This window comes from Tympanuchus pallidicinctus, unplaced genomic scaffold (genome assembly GCF_026119805.1).
Source record: "Tympanuchus pallidicinctus isolate F22 unplaced genomic scaffold, pur_lepc_1.0 scaffold1, whole genome shotgun sequence".
Taxonomy (NCBI): Eukaryota; Metazoa; Chordata; class Aves; order Galliformes; family Phasianidae; genus Tympanuchus; species Tympanuchus pallidicinctus.
In genome coordinates this window covers 19,444,489-19,470,541 of record NW_026294618.1, presented here as the reverse complement: position 1 = coordinate 19,470,541, position 26,053 = coordinate 19,444,489, and the positions used below count along the sequence as shown (strand labels likewise).

Genomic DNA, 26,053 nt, shown 5'->3' with positions numbered 1-26,053 from the left:
CCTGGGCAACCATTTCACAGATAGATGGAGGCACTGAAAAATAAAAATCTCAACTTCTGGCATACAGACATCAGCCATTCCCCATACTGCTTTCATTTAGCAATGCTTAGCCACATTACTAACATGACTGGTTATCAGGGCTGCATGCAGATTTTGCTGATGATGATGTATGTTTATTATCTCTTCCTTTGGTAACTGAGCTGTACACATTGGGAATGCTTTACCAAACATCTCAGAAATAAAGGTCAAGTAAGCTTTCTTGTAAGAGATACTCTTTTCTGGAGAGAATTTCCTTCCTACACACCTTCAGCCACCAGAGCTCTTCTGATGCTAGACAAAGACATTGCAAACACATATGCCTACTCACATTTCAGTCTCTAGAAGTATGCTTTACTGACTTAGAGTCCGTTCTTCAACCCCTGCTCACCCACACATATCCCTGTCAAGGCACATGAGGCTGATACCGTCGTCAAAGTGATATTTAAGAGTTCATGGTTTAAATTTAGTACCCAGAGCACAAGGGCTAGTCAGTCTCGCCTATCGAAGAAGCACATTTTACTGATCTTGGAACATTTCATACAGTAGCCAAACATCAGTGAACTCTCTTGCTCAGTTTTGGTATTGAGTTGACATAGTTCTGGGCAAAACACAACCATGACTTCCCATCAGGAGAGGGAAAAAGCATCAGAAAGGAGGAACTGGGCATAGTGGAGAATGCTGAAATCCAAAAAGGATTCCCAGCCAACTAGGCTACAGTGCAAAGGCTGAAGAACTGGAGCCATGTGCTAAAGCCATGTGTTTGCTTTCATTAGCAAAATGGTATAGAGGTCTGCACGAGCAGGAGTCTTAAAACAGTTTTGCCCTCACATATATCCAAACTATCCTGACCTAATCAATTACTGTATGTGAAACAACAAATCTTAATTAGCTTTACGCCAAGAGGTACTGAAAACATTGAAGTATTGAAGATATTAAAGAATTTGAAGTATTGAAGATATTGAAGGTGGAGGTCCTACTGCCCTTGAGAGAATAGTTCTGTCCCTCTTTGAAATCTGTGTCTACTCCAAACTGCCTGTAATTTTGCACTGCACAAAGACAAGATTTTAGCGGATTAAAGTTCCTAGGTAGAGCCAAATCAAATAAGACAAGGCAGTCTTCTGGCTGGCTTGAGACTACAAGTGTGTCATTCTGTATTCTGGCTAGATGTCTAACAATGCTAAGAAATCCAAACCGACCCACAGGATAGAAACTAAAATTAAAATTTGATTTCTTACACAGCTTGCTAGTTCCCTCTTGATTTCACTGCAAATTATCTGTATTGAAAAGCTGATACCTTTGGCCAGTTGCTTGTCATCTGTACACTGAATCACTGAGAGAAATGGAAAAAACACACTGGCCCCTTATGGCCATGTCACATTTGCTGCTGATCTTCTGTAGGTATTAGAAAAGCTAGAAGAAAAACTGACTCAGGACCAAAGGTCAGGTAATAAGCTTGTATTGACCTTGTGGGCTGGGTGACAGGAAGAGAATCACAGAATCACAGAACGGCCAGGGTTGGAAGGGACCTCAAGGATAACGAATCTTCAACCTTGCCACCACAGGCATGGCCACCAACCTCCTCATTTAATACTAGACCAGGCTGCCCAGGGCCCCTTCCAGTCTGACCTTGAACACCTCCAGTGATGGGGCATCCACAACCTCTCTGGGCAGCCTGTTCCAGCACCTCACCACTCTCTCTGTAAAGAACTTAAAGAATCAGGAAAGACACAGGTGAAACTCAACTCAACTCAAACAAATCCAGGTGGGGATAAAAACACTCAGTGAAATAAAAGTTACATTCAAAACATGTTAATTTCAGATGTGTGGTAATGTAATACATATGGAAGAGGGGAAGAGTGAAATTCGTTAGCCTAGACAATAAAATCTAAAGAAAGAGAAAACAGGTTAAACAGTCTTCTGATATAGAAGGGGTATCTGGAAGGAGCTGAGAAACTGAAGGCACCCAACATACAAACAAATTAATAAGCTCAAGCTGCAGCAAGGATGATTCAGGCTATGAATAAGGAAAAGCTTCCAGTGGTAGGATCGGGGAAGCTGAATAAAGAGCCTGGGCAGTCTATACAGACAGCTGTCAGATGTGTGTATAGCTGATCCTCCCTTGGCACAGCAGAGGTCAGGTACCCCCCATTCCTGCTTCTCTGATGGCGTGACTGACCGCTGGTGGGCAGAGTAAGAAACACAGCCCAAGGGCTCCAGACCTATCCTTCCCAAGGAATGGCCAACAGAAAACGGGCTGTAGTTCAGCCCACAGGGAAAAGGCAGAAGAGCGGATATAAGAGCTGCTCACAATAACTGGGATGCTCACCTCACCTCACAGCCACCTGCTCAGCTTCTGTTCTGCAGCCCTGACTCTGCTGAGTAGTAAGTAGCCTAGGGGGACAGAGACTGGAGAGCAGGCATCTCAAGAGATTTGAGAACTCCAAATTATGTTCTGAATACATCTGAGGATATCCTTGTTTCACACTCAGAGTGGAGCATTTAAATTAGATCTTCTCTGGCCAGGATGTTTTCCTCCCTTAGGTTCATTCTGTAATTAATTACTGTCAGCATTGTCACCATATGAGCTACAATTGACAAGAACTTCTGTCACAGTTTATCACCCCTGCCACTGGATATCACTTCACATCCTTTCATCTGTTCCTTGCAGTCCAATTCAATTCTCCCTTCTTCATCCTTTGCTAGTGATCCCATATATCTCTACAGAGTTATGGTAATAGGTATTGCTCACCACAGCTCTAAGTGACAGCAATTTATTTATTTATTCTTTTGCAGAAGTTACCATCACATGACTGGCCAACTAAAAGCAAAACAACCTTGATGGCAAGGTATGAGATATTCCGGATTAAGTAGAAGATTAGGAAAATACTTACTTTTGCTTTCACCCCTCTAATTCCTATTTCCATGGAAACAGGGCTGGAAAGTACCAGCAGGCAGCCTGCAGCTGAACATCTGAATGAGAGCGCTTGTGTTGAACTCAGCAAGCAGGCAGCAGGTGAAACCTGCAGGAGCTGCCTGAAAATCTATAGCCAGGTTTTCAAAGTAAAAGGATGACCTCAAGTTGGGCAAAGGACTTCTAAGAGGGATTACATATATCCTTAGCAAATATTCTCATTGCATTGCATTGCAAGAGTTGATAATCTGATTTCATCTTGTGAAAAAGGCAGGGATAACACTTCTTTATCTAAACCGCACCAGACAAAAATCCATCACAATTAAACATATTTTGAAATGTTCAGGTAGAAGATGACATATTAGCAAGAATGATAACATATTTTTGTAGCAGAATTGCCAGACTGTCAGACACTGTTCTGTAATTCCACCTGTGAAATCAAACTGGCCGATGCCCAGTCCATATAGATGCATTCTATATTTACATATTAAAAATAAACAAAAACAAAAACAAAAAAAAATCTAGAGGTTAGTAATACATTTGCTAGTTACAAGTCATATAAATCACCAGAACTTGCCTTTTAAAATCTAAGGCATTCCAGTTGTAAGCATCATTAAGGAAAAATAAAAAATAAAAACCAATGTTAACTTCCTTATGCAATTTAGTAAAGTTTCATGCAATAATTCTTTTTAATACCATCTTAGATTTTTCTCCTGTTCCATATTTGCTCTTCAAGTAACAGAAAGAAAAGCAAACAAAGAAGGATGAAACACTGCTGTCTTGCACTATACTTTACCCAAACAACAGATTGGTTATTATTAAACTCCTGCTTTTGTATCTAAAGCAATTACCAGTTTCTCAAACAGATATTATTCATTCTTTGCAGAGAACAGAACACTGGTCCCACTTTGTGTCAGTGTAATTTCAGCCAATGCAGTGGACAAAACAAAATGATTATAATAAAAGATGTAATGTCTTGCACAAGTTCAATATCAGCGCACGAGAGCTGACCTGAAAATGGATGATGAAGAAACTTGAGACAGTATAAATCTCCTTTTTTTTTTTTTTTAATTTAAGAGTGTTATTTAAAGTTTAACAGAGCTATTTATCAGAATCAAGTCAGCCTGATAGGTGTGTGGATCTGCTTTATTGCACCTATGTTCTCTTTCACCATCAGAGAGGAAATGCAAGCTTAAAGCATCACAGAACAAATCAACGCCAGAAGCTGTTAGTGACTATTGATTCGTTGCTTTCTCTGGGATCTTCACTGCAAAACCGAGCCCAAATTTAGAGTCCACAATATATTAAATTCACAGCTCTGATGGAAAAGAATAGTACAGAAGCTTCTTGTGCAATTTTCTTTCATCATAGGAAACTAATAATTGTGTATCAAGAGCATAACTGTAGCAGACAATGCACACACCCATCAGCATCTCTGCAGAATGAGAATGTCCACTTAGCAGCTGCAGCAATGGCAAAAATTGCACAGAGCAATTCTGCTAATGAGTCCACCTGATTACTCACCTGTTATGCTGTACCATCTATACTTGTACTCACCTCAAGGATCATTTTTACAGTGCTAGATCAAGGAGAAATCAAACTCCAAACTCACTGATCTAGCCTAAGTCTGCTTAAACACAGCATACAGAAAAGCAAAAGCTTTCACACCACTTTTTCTTTGTGTGAAAACATCTATTGCTAAACAGCCCACATGTATTGTCTGAAGAACTCTTCTTCAAGAAGGACTAGAAATAAAAAGTAAAACTAAAAGCACAAACTTAAAAATCCACATCAGCAAACACTGACTACATTCTCCATTTCATAGAAGTTCACTTTTTATTTGTTTGATTGTTTTTGTTGATTTGTTTATTTTGGAATGCTAAGAATATTTTGTACTTAAAGGCTACCTCTCTATTGCTATTTCACAGGTATGATGTGTAACATTCTCACGGTCTGAACAGCTCTCTAAGCCATCACTACAACTGCAAACCTTACTATGGGGGGAGGGAGGAAGGGAAGAGCATCTCTGGCATCTATTTCAGATTTATAGAAATGATCATGCAGATCAAGTCAGAGATCTCTGATTTGGCTGAAGAGTTTCAGTAGGCAGGGGATGGAAATATTTATAAAGAGAATTAATTATATCTGGCTGCATACATGCACAAAGGTTGGTGGGTATACATCAAAAAGGGTGGCTTATCTTTCCCAGCTGGAGCTTGAAATAGAGAGGGATATAATTCAAGGAAATGAGGGAGCTGCTTCCCACCCAGTCATTAGTACCTTCACACTATTTTTCCTTATGATCTTGTTAGTAACACCTGTACAGAGCATGTAACTGCTTTCTTCCAATTAACTTTATACCTGCTAATGTACCCCAGTTGTTGCTGGCTCATTAACTTATGGGAGATGGAAAGAAACCAAGAAGGGATATCAGTATAGTCTTCAGGATGCTTAGGGCAATCAAGAAAGATGTACAGAACGAAGGTGTCTGATCTGGGATCTTTTGCCTCTTGGGGCATGGAGAATGTGGCAAATACAAGTTCTGGATTCCAGCTAATCCAGAATATTATAATGATAATGATAATAAACATACATTACGCCAGTATATGCTATATACGTTTTTAACTTAGTAATGAAAATATGATTAAAAGAAAGCCGATATAAATTAACACTTCAGAAATTAAACATCATTATCTATTAGAAAACCTTAATGCAAGCAATCTAAACTAGAGATTTTGTAGCTACTTTACCTGTTTGTAAAGCTAAACCTTCTTCCATGTTTGAAACACCTAAACTTGTTAAATACCATGTCTTCTTCCAAAACAGTATTGCTACATAGCAGCTGAATTAGTTTTATATCTTCCTTTTTGGAAGGTTCTGCAACAAATGTTTTCGTAGCAAAGTTGTTAGAACCAAAAATAAAAGTTTGCAGTAAATGTATTAACACACAGTCACAAGGGGAATGTGATCCATGGTCCCATGTACTTTCTTTATGTGTACAGCTCCAGTTTACAAATATGGAGTACTGACACTGAGAGAGTAAGTGTTGGCACTTCAGCAGTGCAGGAAGAGTCACAGAGGCATGAAATTTTCCAAGGTATGAGTTATCCAAGGTATTAAAAGGTATTCCCAAGACTCAAGGCTGGGTAAACTGGGAACAGCAGCTAGGTGAGCATGAGTGATCCCTTATCACTGGCTTCATACATTCCCAAGGGCTCTCTACCTTCTCTGCAGTGTAGCTCCCCAGTAGCTTCTGTGCTAAGACTGGGAAAGAGCTCTTCAAGTCCTAGTCTAAGATTCCTAAGCTGGCCTCTTAACTGTTGAGTGGATGTGAACAAGTGGAAAAACTACTAATGCCTCTGCCTTTTAGCCATCCCACTTCCCACAGCATTTGAGTAGCTCCCCAGAGATTTTAGAGGTCTCAGTTTAATCTTCCTCTCCTACTATCATTTTCCACTTTGCATCTTCTGCTCTTTATTTGATTAGGCACAACACCCAAGTCTGTACGCTTCTAAATTCTTCCAAACACTAGCAACTGAACACAGATAGAGACCCAAAGACTGCAATCAGGCCATTTCTCCTGCCTCAGTTAATGAGAACAGAGTTGTACAAGATTATATATGATGTAAATGTCTCAATTCAAACAGTACAGTCCAAATTTACACAAATTTAATGATTGCCATCTTAATGTGCATTTATGGATTCCAACATAATCAAACAAGAAGATGGTTCATCTATGTTTAATCAACTCCATCAACCAAATTCAGCTTCCCAGCAACGTAAATGTACTCCTGTGAAGTGGTTGCAAGCTACTGCTGCCTCCATCAAATATAGACATGTAGAAGATGGTGATAGGAAGAAGCAAAGAAAGGACAGACAACTTTACTTATTTACTGTGGGCTACACAAGAAAAATTGAATGGTGTGGGATTCAAACTGTGCATTTCCTTTCAGAGCTGCAGAGAATGAGTGCCCCTGCAGATTGGAAAGCACAGCTCCATCCTTATGGGCTCCTGGGGAGCACAGCTCTTCTTACTGAACACAGACTGACAAAGCCTACTACCACAAAATCCTGGAGAGCGAGCCTGCAGATGACACAATGGCCATCTCTTCACCTCAGTTTACCATTTCTTTGTGTTGGGATCCAGAAACTGCATCTGAAACCTGCTAGAAATTCAGTTATTCCTCTTGTCTACCCTGAACTTTTCTTCTCCTGCTTTTCGCCAAGGATTTAAACACCAGAAACGGAGGAAACAGAGAAAGTGGAACACAGCAATGTTTTACTTTGCACCTGTTGGCATCTCCCAACTATAGAGTAGGTAAGCATAAAAATACCTTAGCAGTCACACAGAAGCAATAGAAGTGACATCTGTTTTCATACCTAAGTGTGCTTGTGTTGTCTTATATTCTAACCGTGCTACACATACAACTTACTGCTTAACACCTTTGTGAATCAAGAGAACCAGATTTCAGATTCCACTATTAAAGCTCTTAACAGAATGGTAATTTTATAATTAACAATAGACAACTCATAAATTCACAGAAATACCTTTGTAAGTGAGACCTGATAGCAATCTCTAAAAAAGCAATAGCTCCAGAAAGCTAACAGAAAACAAAATCTTCAAACGAAGCCAGATCATTTAAACAAAGAATCCAAGCCATCACTCCCTAGAGTAGACTTTGGTGACCGTAGGTAGCAAACAAGACTTCTCCACATTGTCCAATGTGTCTTTGTATTTCTCCAAACCATAATCCAATATAAAGTCATTAAGAAAGAAATTTACCTGTGTTCCGGTCAGGTAAAATACAGCAATGCTTCTGCAGTATGCCAGGCAGAACCTGTGGCAACAAAGAAACAGACATTAACATATGTATATTTTTAACATTGCCTGAAGAAGAGCTAGTGATTGTTGGAGTGCATACATAATTGAGCTTTGTGCTTTCATTCTGGATGCAAATTAACTATTGCACAGTGCGAATCTGAGCCCCGCTCATTAGGAATCACACATGGAGAAGAATCTTGTATGGTAAGCTGCTTCCTACTGCCCTTAAAGGTAGTGTCACCCTCTCCCATAGACCGCAATATTGAAAAATTGAGTAAAATAGTATAAATACATAAATGTGCTCAACTTAGAAAGACAACATGTTTATCAGCCAGTGCCACTCCTCTTCTTGATTTTGCACTGATTTTACACTGATTTTAGCCCCTGGGGCTAGGAGATCACTTCTCAGATGCCTATTTCCAGTAAGTAAAAGAAAACCCTTGAAGCTTGGATAGAAAGCTCAAGGGAATGGAGACAGACAAGTAGTTCATCATGATCACTGTGCTGAGGTGCCTATGAGAAAGGCTACAGGAGCTTCCCACCACCACAGGCCCTTTCTTCTGGGTGGGGCAGCCCCATCCCTCTTACAGATGTACACACTGCTGTCATCTGTTATGGTGAGCTTTGATGCTCCTTCCAGCAGCAACCTGTGCTTGAAGCATGCAAGACCTAATTTCAATCTGACTTTTAAATCTGTAATTAACACCTTCTACAATGTTAACAACATCTGTAAAACTGTAGCTTAAAACTTAATGGCTTTTCCTTTGCTACTTCAGAGAAAAATCCAATTAAAAGCTATGTTCTAAGATGTCCTCTACTAATTTTCCCTGACGGGTCAGCATGTGCCCTTTTAAGTCTGAAAATCTCAAAAAAAAAAAATTAGTTTGTACAAACAGGAGACCAACATAACCTCAGTGTTGAAATGCTGGCCCTCTAACCAGTGAGAACACCTTGGGCAGCGTCACAGCTCGTATTAAGTTTCAGAAATTCAGGAAGGAGAGTACTTTGTGGCCTAGCAATATTTTTATTCAATATGAAGACTGCTGTTGCTGTTTGGTCGAGTTTAGCAGTTAGGGATGAGAGTCAGAAACGTGGAGCCCTGCAACAGCACCGTAAGCCTCAGCCTTCCCTGTGGTCGGTACCCAATGCACGCTGTGTTAAACCTCCATGAAACCAGTACCTCTGCTCAGCCATCCTCCAGCACAGCAAATTAAGGTCTTAAGAAATTTGCTGCACTGAGCTTACTCTCAAAAGCACGCATGCAGACACAGTGCCATTGCAAAGCTGAGCTTTTACTGCCATTTTAACTTGAAGAGCCAGTCTGCGCACAGAAAGCTGTGCTGGACACAAAGCCACAGGAAATAGAGTTTCCCCACACAGCTCCTTGAAACTCTACTGCAGACAAAGCATTTAAACATGAAGTGTTGCATAAATCATTCTGGTCATTTTCTGAAGTGAACAGCACCACTGAAGCTGTGTTCTGCAGTGGAGGGGGAGATTACTCTGTGAGAGGCAGTTCAAACACCCAGGAGAAGCCAGGGAGAGAGAGGTGCCTGGAGCCACCTGTCTTCACTTTATTCCAGCAGCACATGCAGGGAGGATACAAGGCAGACCACTTTCTTCTCACCAGTGAACACAAGAATGCAGCATTCTACTCAAACAAGCACAGTGACCACCTGCTGCAATAGCCAAGCTGTGGCAAAACCCAGATGGAGGGGGCCACCCCTTTTCTGGGCTGACACATGCACCCAGATGGACTTCCTGAGGAGCGACACATCTCCCCAGAGCTTCAGTTGTGGGAAACTCTGAAATCTGGAAGTCCCTCAAGGGCCTGAGGGAAGAAGCCCCAGAAGTCCCTGCCAACCTCAGCCACTCAGTGATTCTGTGACAGGTTTACTGCTGTCTACTTCTGAAAAGCTTATCCTTCACTCTGCTGCAACTCCGTTTAAACAGGTCCCACAGTTAATGCCCTCAGAGCCAAAGCCCAGACCATGCCTCTGAGTACAGGACTGCAGAAGAAGACTCACATCTTGCTGTCTCTGTGAGGCAAGAGATAGTTGTCTTAGCTGTGCATGCATGTATTGCTGGTACAATTGAATTTCCACATGTTCATAACAGCTAAATACCACTCGTTGTCATCTCTTTTGGTACTCAGAAGACCTGTCAGCAAGTACATTGCTTTCCCAAGTAGAAATCCTTTTCACTTGAAGCAATCATAAACCATCCTTCCTTCAAGTACAGCTATGGAAAGATACCTTGGTGTGCTGACGCACAGCTGGCTGAATATGAGCCAGCAGTGTGCTCAGGTGGCCAAGAAGGCCAATGGCATCCTGGCTTGTATCAGGAATGGTGTGGTGAGCAGCACTAGGGAAGTCATCCTGCTCATGTACTCAGCACTGGTGAGGCCCAACCTCGAGTGCTGTGTTCAGTTTTGGGCACCTCAGTACAGAAAGGACACTGAGGTGCTGGAGCAGATCCAAAGAAGGGCAACAAGTCCTGAGGGGCTTGGAGAATATGCCCTATGAGGAGAGACAGAAGGAACTGGGGCTGTTCAGTCTGGAGAAAAGGAGGCTGAGGGGAGACCTTATTGCTCTCTTCCAATATCTGAAAGGTGCTTACAGCGAGGGAGGGGTTGGTCTCTTCTCACTGGTAACAGGTGACAGGACGAGAGGAAATGGCCTCAAGTTGTGCCAAGGTAAGTTTAGGTTGGATATCAGGAAACACTTCTTTACAGAAAGGGTTGTTAAGCACTGGAATAGGCTCCCCAGGGAGGTGGTTGAGTCACCATCCCTGGATGTGTTTAAAAACCATGTGGATGTGGTGCTCAGGGACATGATTTAGCAGAGGGTTGTTAATTAGGGTAGTATGGTTAGGTTGTGGTTGGACTCGATGATCTTTAAGGTCTTTTCCAACCTGAGAAATTTTATGATCCTGTGATTCTATGATTCTATGATTCTACTTAGGGGAATACAGTACGACTTGAACCAATGTATTAGCTTCCCTTACTCACATTCAGACAGCAGGAAGCATGTATTTTAAGAAGAAACAATAACATTAAAACAAAAATTGTGAAAACGGCATTCATCATTTGCTAGTGTTTTTTGAATTTTAAAAAGAAAAAATCCAGTGGTACTTAGGAGTGTATCGTAATACTTCCAAACTATAGCATTTTCATTTTGGCCATGGATATAAATAACAGCATAGTCTTATAGGCACCGAAAGCACAAAAATTAGAAGCAGAGAACAAAGAAATCCTAGAATGAGCAGAGACAAAGCAGTGTAACACAAAGACTGAATCTTGAAAACACCCTGTCTTACTCAGACATAAAATAGCACTTAGTTTCCAGTGAATCTGTCACATTTTCTTCCCCACATTCATGAACCATGGAGCAGCATTATGAATTTATTATGAGCACCAGTTAATCAAATTAAGGCTGAATCTGAAAGAAGACACACACACAAAAAAAAAGCAGGTCTGCAGTAGCGAGACAATTTCCTTGGGAAAACAAACACCCTGGAATACAATTTTTACCTTCCTGGTAGACCTGATAAATATAAGAGAACAGTCACACTCAAAGGCACAAGCTTGAAAAATATTTGCTTGTCCCTTTCCTCTATTCTCTTAAATGTTAAGTAGGTAACTGGCATGGAAGAGGCTAAAACAGTGCTGCCTTCTTTCTCTCCAGTCCTTATCATGTTTACCCTGTACAAAAACAGTTTCTGGCTGGTAGGAGTTTGATATCAACCTCCCACTTACTTATCTACAGTATACGGATTTTTACACTGTACCCATCTCCATGGTACCCAAAGAGCCTCTTCACACCGCTCTCCTCCCACATCTCTCCACTCTGTTCTTCTCCTCCCTAAGGAAAATGACACAAGCATTCCTCAGCAAAATTATCACCTTTCTCTCTCTACGTGTCTTTCCTTTCCCCTGCTGCTTGCCTCTCATTCACTGGAAAGTTGTGAACCCTATCTTATGCCTTAAAATGTCTCTATGTCTCAGAGTTTCTTTTTTTTTTTTTCTTTAATTTCACAGATAAACACTGGATTCATTGACTGATTTAGTGATTTGAGATCTTACCTAAACAGGAGCAGTCTGATTGAGAATCTTAACCATAGTCAGATGTGCAGTGATTTCTGCTAAAGAAGTCAAAGTATGGGAGAAGAAGTCAAAATAACAGGAGATCCTCACAAGCAGAAAAACAAAACAACAAAAAACAACAACAACAACAACAAAAAACATAGGAAAGAAAAGATTTGAACATTTTGTTTTTGTTGTTGTTTTTGTTTTTTCTCTTGAGGAAGTGAGAGGTATCAATTACATTAAGCCAAAGATTTAACCTTCAGTTGTTTCTTAAGCTCCCAGCTGGGAGCTAAGGCACTGAAACACTAAATTAAAGCTGGCACAGAAATAGAATAAATAACACAGCAGGAAGCAGGTCGTTATAGTCAAGGCACTTCCCTAGCATTAGCCAAATTAACTCTGATCCAGTCCATAGAGTACTGTTACATGACCACATGTGGCAGGAGCACAAACTCAGAACACAATGCCAGTGCAAAGCTTCCTCAGAATTCAAAGAAAACTTCTAGCTGATGTCAGTTGACATCAATCAGGACACAATTGTTTCACATTTGTTTTCACTACAGGTTACTGTGCTTATATATATTTATAAACATATACACACATATACATGTGAACATATGGAGCTCTTGGAGTGGGTCCAGAGGAGGGCCACTAAGATGATCAGAGGGATGGAGCACCTCTCCTGTGGGGAAAGGTTGAGGAAAATGGGATTGTTTAGCTTGGAGAAGAGGAGGATCTGGGGAGACCTCATTGTGGCCTTCCAGTACTTGAAGGGAGTGTACAAACAGGAGGGGGAATGGCTGTTTATGAGGATAGATCGTGACAGGACAAGGGGGAATGGTTTTAAACTGAGACAGAGGAGGTTTAGGTTAGATATAGGGAGGAAGGTTTTCACCCAGAGGGTGGTGACGCACTGGAACAGGTTGCCCAAGGAGGCTGTGGATGCCCCATCCCTGGAGGCATTCAAGGCCAGGCTGGATGTGGCTCTGGGCAGCCTGGTCTGCTGGTTGGCAACCCTGCACATAGCAGGGGGTTGGAACTGGATGATCACTGTGGTCCTTTTCAACCCAGGCCGTGATTCTATGATTTCTGTCATAATTAATGTTCAAATTTTCAGTTGCTCTAAATCTGTACTACGAATATGCAGAAAGCTTCTCAGAGCAGCAGAGGAGAATAACATATCCTTACATCACATTTTTATATATATGCCTATTCCATTTCACAAAAAAAAAAAAAAAAAAAAAAAAAAAAAAAATTCTCTGCATGTTCAGCATCCAATACTCTTTTAGAGTGGTTTAACAAGGACTAGAATTAATTCTCATAAAATCTTTTCAAGTTTAGAAAGTGCTAACCTCTAACACAATTTCAAAAACTTACAGAGAAGCCAAAAGAAGTGAAGTAAAATTATTCTACTATGGAAAAAGTGCATGTGTGAAATTGATACCTACTGACTTGAAAGGATCTGCTGAATGACTGTGTTCTGTGTTCAGACCTCTCTGTGGTACTGAATGATAAAGATGTTCTGACTGCTTTCTAGTCTGCTTACAATTAGACTGTTAAAATAGTGATATGCAAGTAAGCTGGATACTATTTTCTCCGATTTTCTCCTATTTAGTAAACAAATGTGAATAGATCACATTTGTTTACTAAACCTTAAACCACAGCTGAAAAGTTAGGCAATTAAAGACAAATAATTCCCAGGTCCAGAATTACAGAACATCTAAATCAGGAGTCAACTTATAATTCAAGGCAGAATTTAACAAGGATTTCTACTGTGCTTAAAAGTTGTCAGAAAGGAAGAACTTCAACTTGATTTTACAGTTCCAAACTGTGTTGGTATTTTGTCTCTGCTTTCTATCTACTTTCCACGTCCTTGAAATCCTGTGATCCTAAAGACTGCAAGAGCAGAATATCACCTTTTGGCTGTGCCGACCAAAACCCTTGTGTTCATGTGCAACCCCTGCCAATGACTGTCTCTGAGATAAATCCCTATCCTCCTAAACCTTCCTACCCAAAAAACTGTTACAACTAATAAATTAAACATTTTGGTTGCAAGAATATTGCAATATTCAAAAGAATATGTGTCAAATACATACAGGGCAGATACATATAAGTTTACAGAATGATTAAGAAAGCTTTTTTTGACCTTTACTCGTGCACTAATGATTGAAAAGAAATGGTCCTTAGGAAGAGTCATCCCATAAAGTGTACCTTGCATCTGCTGTGAAAGAAATACAGTACTGAAGAGAAAAGAGGTTAGGTACCTTGATGTGAATCAGTAGGTGAGTTCCTGGCTTTTTGTTTCCTGAATGCTCTGTCACTTCTGTTCAAAAGGCAGGCACCTCCTAGGCACTGCTATCTGCACTGCTCCACGCTAGGGATTGCTGCTTTCCCACAGACCACACAGATTGTGTAGAAGGAATTTGATTTGCTTTTACTTTAAGGATCCTATTCATTATATATCTGTATTTACTTTCCCTTATAGTCATCTCAGAATTTTTGTTTTGGAGTGGTACAAAAATCATAAGCTAAAGGTTTATCGTTACAGCATTACCCTGTTTCTTCATTCACAGCAGTCAGGTACAGTTTGCAATGGTTTCAACCTACAGGGAGCTAAATCTGCACATCATTCTCACCAGCATCATTTTATTTTGTTTTACTTTTTAAAGGATATCTAGAGATTGTATTGACAAATATCTGATATAATTTCAGCTCCTGGAAGTACTCAGAAGCAACCTAAGATAACCAATGGCTCCTTTCTGAGTCTTGCTTGAAGCTCAATGGCATCAACAGTAGAAACCTACTCATCAAACCAGCCCTGAGACATCTGAACTTTGAGGAGAGCAGCAGGATGAGAGGGACCACCAGCCCTTCCAGCTCCTGCCCAACCCTGCACATGTACTGTGCCAGAGCAACACCGAGCCCATTCATAATGGCAAAGTCCATGCGAGAGCTCACTGTTCACATAGCAAATATCAAGATTTATCTGTTCTTAGTGTCTCCAGCACTGCTGAAAGCAGAGGAGCTTTGTAATGCCTTTCAATCATTCCTTGCAGGCTGTCAGTCCCTCTGCCCCCACCCCCATGAACAACCTTTTGCCATGGCTTCCAACGAGCAGCACCCAGCAGGAAGGCTGACTTGTCAGTTCATTTCATTGGATTCTGATGAGCTGTCCCAGGCTTGTCCAATTATGTTTCTTCAAGACTTCATTAGACTGCTGTTGTCCAATATCCAATTTCACATATTCACAGTTGAACTTTCACATTAATTTAATGTCAAAACAGAAGTTGCTAATGATTCATCTGCTTTGTGGGTTTTTTTTAGTGAGAGTATTCTCTTACCATCCTCTACCTTAATTCACCATTCGCACTGAGATAACAAGAACATAAATAAAACGTTTGTTGAAAGGATGAGCTTTAATGAAATAGAGATAAACTGTGCTCACCACATATCAAATCCTTTTATATTGTATCAATGTACTTATCATACCATATGCAATGAATATTGTCTCCTTTCGATTTTGAATACAAGGAAACATTAAATTAAGGAAGGTACATCTTAGAATGATTCTGAAAACATTACAGTATCCATACTACTGTGTTTTCTTTCAGACTGCATTGCATCTCCAAAAAAAAAGAAAAAAAATTAAAAACCTTTCCATAGCTAAAGGAAGTATTGGCATCAACAAAAGAACTAAAAGCAACAGACATATAAGTCTGTTGCTGAATGCATAATCTATTTTGTACTTCTGAATCAAAATGAAATAGGTTAGAACAACCCTACAAGAAAAGTTATACTTTTAGGAGGACTTCAGACAGAATAGTTCAACTCTTTTTTCTCTTTTTTATTCCTTTTACTGAAGTCACCACGGGAAGTGAACAGAAACACTGGCCTGATCACTTTTTGATGGATCAGGAAGAAAAACATGATTATCATTATGACACAATTTAGATTCATGTTAGCATTAATCTGCATTAGCATGACTAATTAGAATTGTTCTGTGATTAACAAGCACTTATAAATGTGTAATATTTTAAAGTTACCATCTAAAATATACTCATTTTACATAGCTCTCATAAGAATGCAATATGCAGGCTAAAAACAGAAAAAGAGACAACCTTGTGGAAAAAAAATCAGGTGTTCTGAAAGTCAGCAACACATCTTGCTCTGAAGTGGTTCAGTGTAATACTTTAAAAATGCCTTTTCCCTATGGAATGCCAGAGGAAAATAACAGTCACAAACCCTATTTCTTTCTGACTTTCTCTTTGGTATTTAGACTCTGTGAGAACAGTACATCAGCAAAAACAAAACCTCCCTTACACCTTTGACTTTGCAGAAGAGTATACTATGTACTGATAGAACAAGATCTTGCTGTAGTGACCCAGGCACTTGTGACTTCTAGGTCCAGTTATTGTAATTGATTGTACTTTAAAAAAATTCACAGTTTCTTAAGATGCCTCAAACTAAATTCAGCATTATAAACACAGGTTCATTGGAAACACATCAGTTTAGTGTTGAAATAATAGCACAGTTGACCATATCGACACCAGCAAAAATCTAGAAGAAATGATGTCAAAGTGTTCTGAGAGATGACGATGTCTCTAAATAAACACTGCAAAACTGCCAGGAAGAAAAGACCAGGACAGAACCAATGATGTTTTCAACTTTTCTTCAAATGATATATTTCTAAGGATCTCATCAGATGTATCAGGTGCACAGTCATTGCACTACACAAACAAGTTCACTTACACTTGCCATTGGACATGAGAAATGGATCTTGGTGTAGACTAGAAATCACAAATATTTCTCAAATATTTCTTCTATCTGTTACTACGTAAGCAGCAGGAGCTCCTCCTACCTAATGGCAACATCTATATGTGAGATATCTTACTTTCTGGTGACTCATGCAGTTTGCAGGTCAGAAATAACTGTAACCAAAGGTTGGTCATGGTTCTCCGTGGAGACGCTGCAGGCCTCATCCTGTGCTGAATGAGAGAGGGGCAGAGATCACCCCTGTTAAGGGATGGACAAAAGCCCCCACAGGGATAGAGGGTAGCAGCTAGTCACTTACAGGGGCCTGAGCCTGATCCACAGGTCATAGAAGGGAAGGAATGGATAGTAACAGCTGGATATTCCCTTCTATGGGGACAAAGACACTTCTCTGCTGTCTCAGAAGTTTGCTGCTTACCAGGAGCCCAGATTTTGGGTGCGCTACAGCAACTGTAGAGATTCACCCAAGTTCCTGAGCTGCACCTTTAAGCTGCACATCCAGGTGGAATGAGAAAGGGATCGCTTAAACCAGCTGAATATGGTAAGCCTGTAGAAATGGGTGAGTTAAATCCAAGGACAATGACTGTGAGCCCTTCTTCTCTGGAAGGTGGTGGTCTTCTCATGGTGACATGCTCAGAAAGAACAAGAGAAAGCTAAAGAGGGATCTAATTGCAGTGAAAATACATGAGGTCAGAACCAGACAGTCCTCATTGGCACACAGTGAAGGGATACAAAGCCATTCTTGCAAGAAAATCATCAGATGTTGAGAAAAAAAATCCCTGAGAGGCTGGGGAATATTCATCCTTGAAGATTTTCAGAACTGAGATGGACTCAGCCCTGAGAAACCTGCCCTAACTTTCAAAGTAGCCCTGCATAGAGCAGAGAGTTGGAGTGTATGGCCCCTAGATGTCTCCCCCAACATGAATTAATCCACTGTTTAAATATATAACATTTAACATACTAATGGAGTCAAATATCGCACTGTGATATAACATTAAAATGCAATGGTTGCACCATTCTCCCTCAAATTTATTTTTAATAGACAAATGCAGCTTCTATTTCTATTAATGAATCTTAAATCTGAATAATGGGAATATTCGCATCTACATGCAAAAAACAAAACCTAAAAGCTTTCTAGAAGCATAGCAGCTCTAGGAATCAGCAAAAGGCAGTTCTTCTCTCAGAAGTTACAAAGTAGTCACTCATGGCTGCAATTGCTTAATTTATTTAAGAGTAAGCTGTGGAGAGTGATTTGGCACAAGAAGCCACATATCTATAGAAATCTTGACTGAGTTATTATGATTTATTCATCTTTAAGCGTTCAGCTGTGTTTTGAGCAAATAAAACATTCCAGTACTTTCAATGCATATTTATTTGACCAGGAAAATATTCACATTTTCATTCTCCAAAATGCAAAAACGAAAATGATAATATTCACCATTTTCCCCATTTTAATCTATTTGGAAACAAAGTATGTAAGTACTTTGCAATGCCTAGACTGTGTGAACTCCTAGTTAAGAGGTTGTGGTACAGGGGCACAGATAAGCAATAAGACAGTGTGTGAAGAAGTGGTGCTCTGGGGGAAAAGCCTGTCCTGGCATTATTCTTGTTGTGGTGGTGTCATGAGGCTCCCCAGACTGAAATGGCAGCATAACTTGTGCTGATAAAAGTGAGCACAGAACAAGGCTACATAAAAAATGATGCCTGCCTGGAGAATTTTAAACACTTTACAGAGAGGCCCTGGCTACCTGCCCGCACTCCTCGTATTGAATTCCGCTGACGGGCTGTCAGCATGCGCACAGCATGCACATGTGCTATAGAGACAGGTGTTGGAGTCCCTGCCACAGAGATTTCTTGTCTCCCCAGTATTTCTCCTGAGCAGAAGTCATAGCCCTCATCACAGGTCACCTTGGATCCTAAACACCAACCTGCTCTGTTCACAAGACTTGGAGCAGAATCCCCATCTGGCAAGACACTGCCATGTCGCAACGGTCTGCCACAGAAGTAGAGAGGGAAAAAACCTTCCTGCCTCAAGGACACCCTGAAAACAGTGAATATAGAAGTGATTGGCAATTGAGAAGAGGGCTAGACCTGGTAGAACCAATGTGGATGGGGCTTACAGTGTCTGGCTGGGCAGTAGTGAAGCCCTGAAAAGCTTTGTCAGAAGAGAGGTGGGATGCTCTCCACACTTGCATCTTGCCCACATGCTCCTGAACAAAGCCAGCCATGTCTTGGTCCCCTCAGGTTTTGTGAGAGGAAAGATGAGATGCTCTCCTGGTTTCCACCTCACCTGCACACTGTGAAGCCAGCCATAACTTGGTCCCTCAGATTTTTGTCTGGGACAGTGTTGAGAAATACTTTTATACTATGGCTTCCCACATAAACTCTTTAATTAACTGCTACAATAAATTAGTACGTATTATATACATAATAATAATAATAATCTATACAAGACAAATGCCAGTGAATCCTGTGTGTTATTTCTCTTTGCCACTTTTGAACTGTATTTAAGGTTCACATGTGAAGCACAGGGATCCTGAAAGTTTTGATATCGGTATTTGCACTGGAGAAGCCCATCCATTAGACACATCCTTCCCAGCATCTTTGCTAGAAGAAAAATAACTTCATTAAAAAGGAAAGTTTATGGTTTTGTACCAGGAACTGCCAACAGAACTCCCAATGGCCTGCTTTGTTCCACTATGCAGGAGTCACACATACAAAGAAATTCAGTTCAAAAATTATGAGTAAATGAGAGGATGTTTTAAGTATTAAAGTTCCTTCTCTTAAAAAAAAAAAAAAAAAGAAACATTCTAAGTGTTTATTTGCATTTATGATTCTCATATCAAAGACCATTCTCAACGTGAAATAAATACCCCGTGTATCAGTTGTGGCGGATCATGAACTAGCAAGGAAGTTCCCTAGTACTTTATAATGTATTACTCATTTAACTGTGACCTAGAGTTGCTTTTAGAAGATGTTTGCTTTATCTAATTTCAAATTTATTTACAGCTAAGAAGTCACCTATACATATGCAATGGGAAACCGAAGCCCCCACTGTATTAGGACCAGAATATACCTACTGAAATTATCTGACATCATATCTGAAAGGTATCTTTTATGCTTTTGCCAGCCTGGAGCACTCTCCACTTTCAGTTGGACAACTGCCAAGATGAATCAGGTTTCTGCAACTTCTACTTGTTTTCTCTGGCCAAATGAAAGATGGTCTAAAAACTGCAGAGAAAGCGTGTTTTTTCCAAGGTAAGTCAGTTTCATCATGTCTTAGCCCAACACGCTAACTGAGGTAGCAGCACACTACAGAATTCAGGCAGACACAGAGGTGGGACAGTTCACTCCTGATAGACAACTGCAAGTGAAGGCAGAAAAAAAGAGAGAAGGAAGGGTTATTTTTAGGAATATTTATTTCCTAGATTTGTGTTACGTGAGTCTTTCATGCAAAGACAGTTAACAGAGAAGGATGCCTGAGCCTCATTTGTGCGCTTAGCAGTATTTGATAGCAGGGAGTATAGATTTCAGTGCGCCAAGTGACTGCCCACATCTCCTTCCTAACAAGCAGGCATTCTTATGGAAATAATAGTTTCATCTTAAGATCAAAATTTATCTTTATTGCCAGTGTTTCATTGAATATGAATAATATGACAGGTTGCTGCAAGCTTCAGTCATTTGGGAAGATGTTGCTGAAGGTGGAAAAAGCAGGGATAGGTCTCAGTTAGCAGTTTATCATTTTTTCAGTTCTACTTGAACAGATTTGCTACTGGCATGGATTTTTGAGGAAAGAATGCATAATATCTGCAGCCCAGTTTGGAAATGGAAGAACAGCAGGACAGTTTTAATCTGCAAACTGATGTTACCTTGCTGTTAAAATTATCTCTTCCATAGTTTTATGGCTGCTCTGTTGTTTTATCAGTTGAATGTTTATGTACCGCTGGATGACAAAAAGATGTCTGCACAGAAAGGGTATTTTTCATGTTAATAAAGGTAAAAAGAGAGATCAAAAACCCAAACGATGGTCTCAACTGATCCTAATGATACTTGGTCCTCAGCAGGCAATGCTCCTCCAGCACTGCAATGCGCTGATGGAACCTAGGGAATCCCAAGAGTGTCCACAGAGCTGGCAAGTCATCCAAGGTCTAACTTGATCTTAGGGACAGTCTCAACCTGCCTCACTTGGAGGAACAGAGATGGAGGCTCAACATACAGTCTGAGAGACAGAGCTGCAAGTCAGACAGCTGCCACACAGAGATGCTAGGCCCCTACTTTTTCAAAGGCTGTCACGGTGAGTTATTTCTTCACAGATTCGGTCGGCTTCTGGGATGAACATTTCCTCCATTTTGCACAATTAACAAAAATGCTACTCAGATCACAAAGAGCTCTGCAATTTAGCAGTCAGAGGACTTGCTAAAAAAAGCGATTTCCTTTGCTATGAGTCAATTAAGTGTTTTGTGCAGTGCAGAATTACTTTCACAGATCCCAGTGAAATGTCCTCAGTGATCCAGTACTGGATGGCAGACAGCACTGTCCCAGGTACAAGGACACCTGACTGAACTGAGCAGGGCAGGATTTGGACCCCTCTCAGCTATGTGCCAGAAGAGCATGTCAAGTACTTCCATAAAAATAAGCCATTACTCATTCCTTCAAGTCTGTATGTTTTGTGGGTTTTATAAGGCTTGCAATGGGTACTGGCACAGCACAGAGTTACTAAGTTTTGACAGCTAAACAACTGAAAAAAATGCTATTTTTTGATGCTTCAAGAGCCTTATTTTCCGTGAGAAATAAGGAGAAGAACTGGTGGAATGATAAGGCAACACTTTTTCGGTAGATAAGTGGAAGAAGCTTTTACATATATGCTTTATTAAGTGTAAGCTAAAATAAATGTAGTTTTAAAGGAGTTATTTTTCCTGCTGACTTGGCTATCCAATGGAAAATAGGTTGTTTTCAGCCTGTTTATTTTTAATTCTTCCTTTCATATTGCTTTCAAGGAAATGTCACCTCTCAAGAACAAAAGGTTAAGACAAGCAATGCTGAACTATATAATCAGTCTGCTTGACAAGCCTGGTCTACTAAAAACATTAAAGAATGAGCAACTGATTACGAGGCGAGCCATCTCCACTGGCATATGCTCCTGTTTTAGCATTTTAATTATTCTCATGGGTCATCCAGCCTTCAGACACTTTAGCACTGACATTACCTCATCCCTGGTAAACACCAGCAATTTTTTTCAAGAACTGAATTCTGCTTCTTCAAATCAGAATCTGGAATTAGCAATGAAGTTGCTGAAGCCTGTTCCAACAACTGTCCTGACAAAAATAAAAAGGAGCTCTGCCATTCACTTCTCTTACTGTTTACTCTATTACCCCAAATATTGTATCAATACCAGCCAATGTTTCTAAGTATAAATGGTCTGATTATTTGCACAAGTAATTCTGAAAGACATTTCAGTAAACTGTAGGGTGCAACTGAAGTATTTGTGTGGATTCTAAATGCATAACTAGCATTAAAAAATCCTTGCTATATTCCAAGGTTGTAAGGAAATGAAATGAAAGCAGAAGCAGCAAAATCATATGAGGAAATGTATTTTTTTCCCCTGTACTGAGTTACTAATGAAAAATGTTTGCAAAGCTCCCTCCTATCCACCTAAACAAAACAAAAGAAAAAATGCCTACTTCCACTCATTGAAGTTCACAGATGTGATGTTTCAAAAGAAAATTGCATGAATGTTGGTCCACTTGACAGTGCTGGAATTTTCATTCACATGCATTGAGCACTTTTCATCCTGCGTAACACAGATTAAGAACAATTGTACTGAGAAACACTTGGCATCCTTTGCAGGACATCTGACCCTTAGAAGTACAAAAATCAAAAGGCTGCAGTTACAAGTTTAACAAGTGGCATCAGAGGTGAGATAAAGTAATAAGCCTTCCTTTAAAGTATTTGCACAACAGTGTCAACATAGAATAAGACTCACAAAAATTGATGTGTAACGGGAGGAGTGTGTGTTTGCTCTTTGACTCAGTGCAGTGATGTCCTGTGGGAACATGGACACTCACTGCAGTTGATTATTTTTTAGCGATTAATACACACTCACGAATCACTGCGTAGAGACACAATTCAGCAACCTCTCCACATTTAATCACATGCACATCATATAAGTATGTGCTTTAGCATTTTGTTGAGTCACAGCATAGATGTTATTACTAGCAAATCTATGAACAAATTAATAAATAGTTAAAGTAGTGAATCTAGTAACACCACATTCGCATTTGAGTTATACCTTTAAAACTAACATGGATGAGTATTTAACTGAAACATTTAACATGCAAGAATATAATGACAAAAGGAAACAACTGTCTCAATTTGTTACAGTTTCTTAGTTAATATAGCTATGATACAGTTTCTTTGCAGAAGCAAATTAGGAGAATCATAGATTTGTAACATAGAATGGCTTAGGTTGGAATAGACCTAAAAGACCATTTTGTTCCAACTCCTCTGCCACAGGCAGAGCTGCCACCCAGCAGATCAGGCTGCCCAGGGCAATCCAACCTGGTCTTGAGCCCCGCCAGGGATGGGGCATTCATAGCTCTTCTGGTCAACTTATTCCAATGCCTAAACACCCTGTATAGAAAAAGCCTTCCCAATATCTAACCTAAATCTCCCCTCTTTTAGTTTAAAGCCTTTTTCCCTTGTCCTCTCACTATCAGACCATATAAAAATCTGTCCCCTCTCCTGCTTGTAAATTGCCTTCATGTACTGGAAAACTGCAGTGAGCCTGCAGTTCTCCAAGCTAAACCAACCCAACTCCCCCAACCTATTTTTATAGGAGAGGTGCTCCAGCCCTCTGATCATCTTAGTGGCCCTTCTCTGGATCCACTCCAACAACTTCACATCCTTCCTGTCCTGGTGGCCCCAGGCCTGTATGCAGTACTTCAGATGTGGCCTCACAATGGAGACAGTCCCCTCCTTTACCCTGCTGGCAACTTATCTTTTGATGCAGAGCAGGTTGCTGTTGGTCTTGCAGGCTGCAAAAGCACACTACTGGCCTATATCCACCTTTTTGTCCATCAAGATCCCGAAGTCCTTCTCCACAGGGCTGCTCTGAGTGAGTAACTCTGCCAGTCTGTGCTCCTATCTGGGATTGCTTTGACAACATACAGCTGATAGCCTGATGAATACGCAGCTCATCTTCAATTAGTGCCCTATGTCTATACAACATATATACATTATATATATTATACAGCAGATGATTAACTTTTCTTTATAGAGAACCTCGCCCAGAAATGTTAGTTCTGAAGGTCAGTATTTTTCTGCTTTAGTGTCTAAGAGTAAAATGCACCCTTCACTCACTGCTTTGAGAAAAGGATGGTGATAACATTCACTGGAGGCAGTCTCATGAGAACGGAACTGTACCCACAAAAACACCTCTGCTGATTCAGTCATACCGGAGCAGTTGGGCTTGGAACAAAAGGATAGGCATTACCATACGTATTAGGAAAACTATGCTTATAAGCTTGAAGTTTTTACTTCATAAAACGTTAGTAAAATGAAAGCAATTGCATTTTCTCTGAATGCATTTGTGGTTCTCTGTTTATTTTTGTTTGGTTGTTGTTTTGTTATGTTTTGGAAGTGGCCTGTTTATCATTTTGAAACTAATGCTGGCTGTATTTACTGTTGGTTTTTTGTTTGTTTGTTTGTTTGTTTTTGATACCCACTAATAGAAATGAAATAAGCCCAACTCTCAAAAGAGGTACAGCAACATAGGAAATGCAGAAAGAGAAAGTGTGCAGAACTATTCCTGGGACTTGGGACATACTGCTTTACTCACTGCTTCTTTACCTGGCACAAGTGTAGAGAAGCAAATCCCATAAGATTCAAATAGCTCAGTGGTCAAAGTCAGCTCTATCAAGTGATGCAAAACAATCATTACTGAAGTGTTATATAACCATAAAAATGAATCTGGCTGTGGTTCAAATTAACCCAGTAGTCTTTCACAGTATCAATACATCACTAATGGCGTTTGTTACACTAAAAGCTAGGAATAATAACCTTTTGTTCTTCAAGTTTACACAGAAAAATTCTGATATACTACAGTAAAGGATACTAGCACAAAATAAGAGCGTTTTTTTCTCAGGAGAGATGATCAGGAAAACAAGAACCCAGGAAATGTCAATGCAAATTGTAAACTGTCAGAATTTTTGGTACTATTTTTCTTCAGAAAAGCACTATTAATTTTTGCTTTAACCAAATACGCAATTAGCTTATATATTTCCATGTACACCTTCACATCCTACATGGTATCCTAGGTATGTTATTCAATAAATCCTAAAAATAGCAGAGTAAATAGACAAAACAGTAATTCATTAGTCTTCCTACATTTTTACTTATTATACAGTATTATAGACTTCACAGCAGCAAATACTATAATTAAGTCTATCAATTGCATTACAACTTCACTATTGTCACCTGCTCATTTTCTTTCTCCAAAATTATCTCTCTATATCTGGTTTCATCCAAAGTAGCATCTGGGATGCATGATTACAATGCTGGCTTTATCGTGACTGCTGTTTTTGGAAAGTCCATAAAAAACCTTTTCATCCCTGAGAGTTAGCTATACGGGATAAAAGAAAACAGAAGACGAGCTCACATGGACAACTGGGGATGGCCTCCTCAGGAGGGCTGCTGAGCTTTGTGCCCCTGTTACCATCCTTGTCACAGATCTACATCCACATGGGAGGCAGCTCAGCCATCAGGCTATCAGTCAGTATTTCTGAGCTGTCCCTATTTGCTACCCAGAGTACTTGAAGGTGATTACAAAGGATGAGAGGAGCCAATAATGCCAATACTGTCCAGCTCTTCCCATCCACTGCCCAGGCACCTTCTCTCACATTCCTTTGGCTGCTTATCAGCCCTGGGCTGAGCCCACTCGCTTCTCTGAAACGGCAGAAAACAGATCCAGAATGTAATGAATAGGCAAATAAGCTAATTTCTGCTCTCTTAGTGAGCTCGATCAGCTTCAGGGAGAGGGCAGGAACACACAGTCAGAGCTGAGGGGAGGGGAGGTGGAGCAGAACCACCGCGTTTGGTGTCAGCAGGGCAACAGCTTGAGAGAAATAAGCTCCATGTTTACTCTCTGACCTCACCCCGAGTGCTGATTTCCACAGCGAATCCTCTTGGTAGGCGTTTAAAAGTAAAACCATGTTCTTAGGATGGTGTGATCAGCCCTAGATCTGAGGGGCAGTGACCTTGGAGGGAGGAAGGAAGGCAACAAGCACCTGGAGGCAGCCCAGGGCCCCCGCCTGCCCTGCTTAGCTGAGGTGGGTCGCAACCTTTCTTCTTTCTGCAGAAATCTTACCTTGGAAGAGCTTAAACTGAAAAAGTCAAAACTTAACAGAAAAGGAAAATAGCTACTTTG

General features: G+C 40.3%; 2 protein-coding genes across 9 annotated transcripts in view; both read right to left on the bottom strand.

Moving 5' to 3' along the window:
• The window catches only part of FBXO25 (F-box protein 25), a 653,677-nt gene that overhangs the window by 357,498 nt on the left and 270,126 nt on the right, over positions 1–26,053 (bottom strand). The window lies entirely within an intron of this gene.
• The window catches only part of DLGAP2 (DLG associated protein 2), a 451,834-nt gene that overhangs the window by 364,911 nt on the left and 60,870 nt on the right, over positions 1–26,053 (bottom strand). For 7 of the 8 annotated variants that reach the window (XM_052697261.1, XM_052697288.1, XM_052697313.1 and 4 more), the window contains exon 2: positions 7,734–7,788. In XM_052697261.1, the coding sequence (XP_052553221.1) occupies positions 7,734–7,788 (55 nt within the window). Of the gene's footprint in view, positions 1–7,733; positions 7,789–26,053 lie in introns of those variants that run through there. The other variant, XM_052697347.1, reaches the window with a different exon arrangement.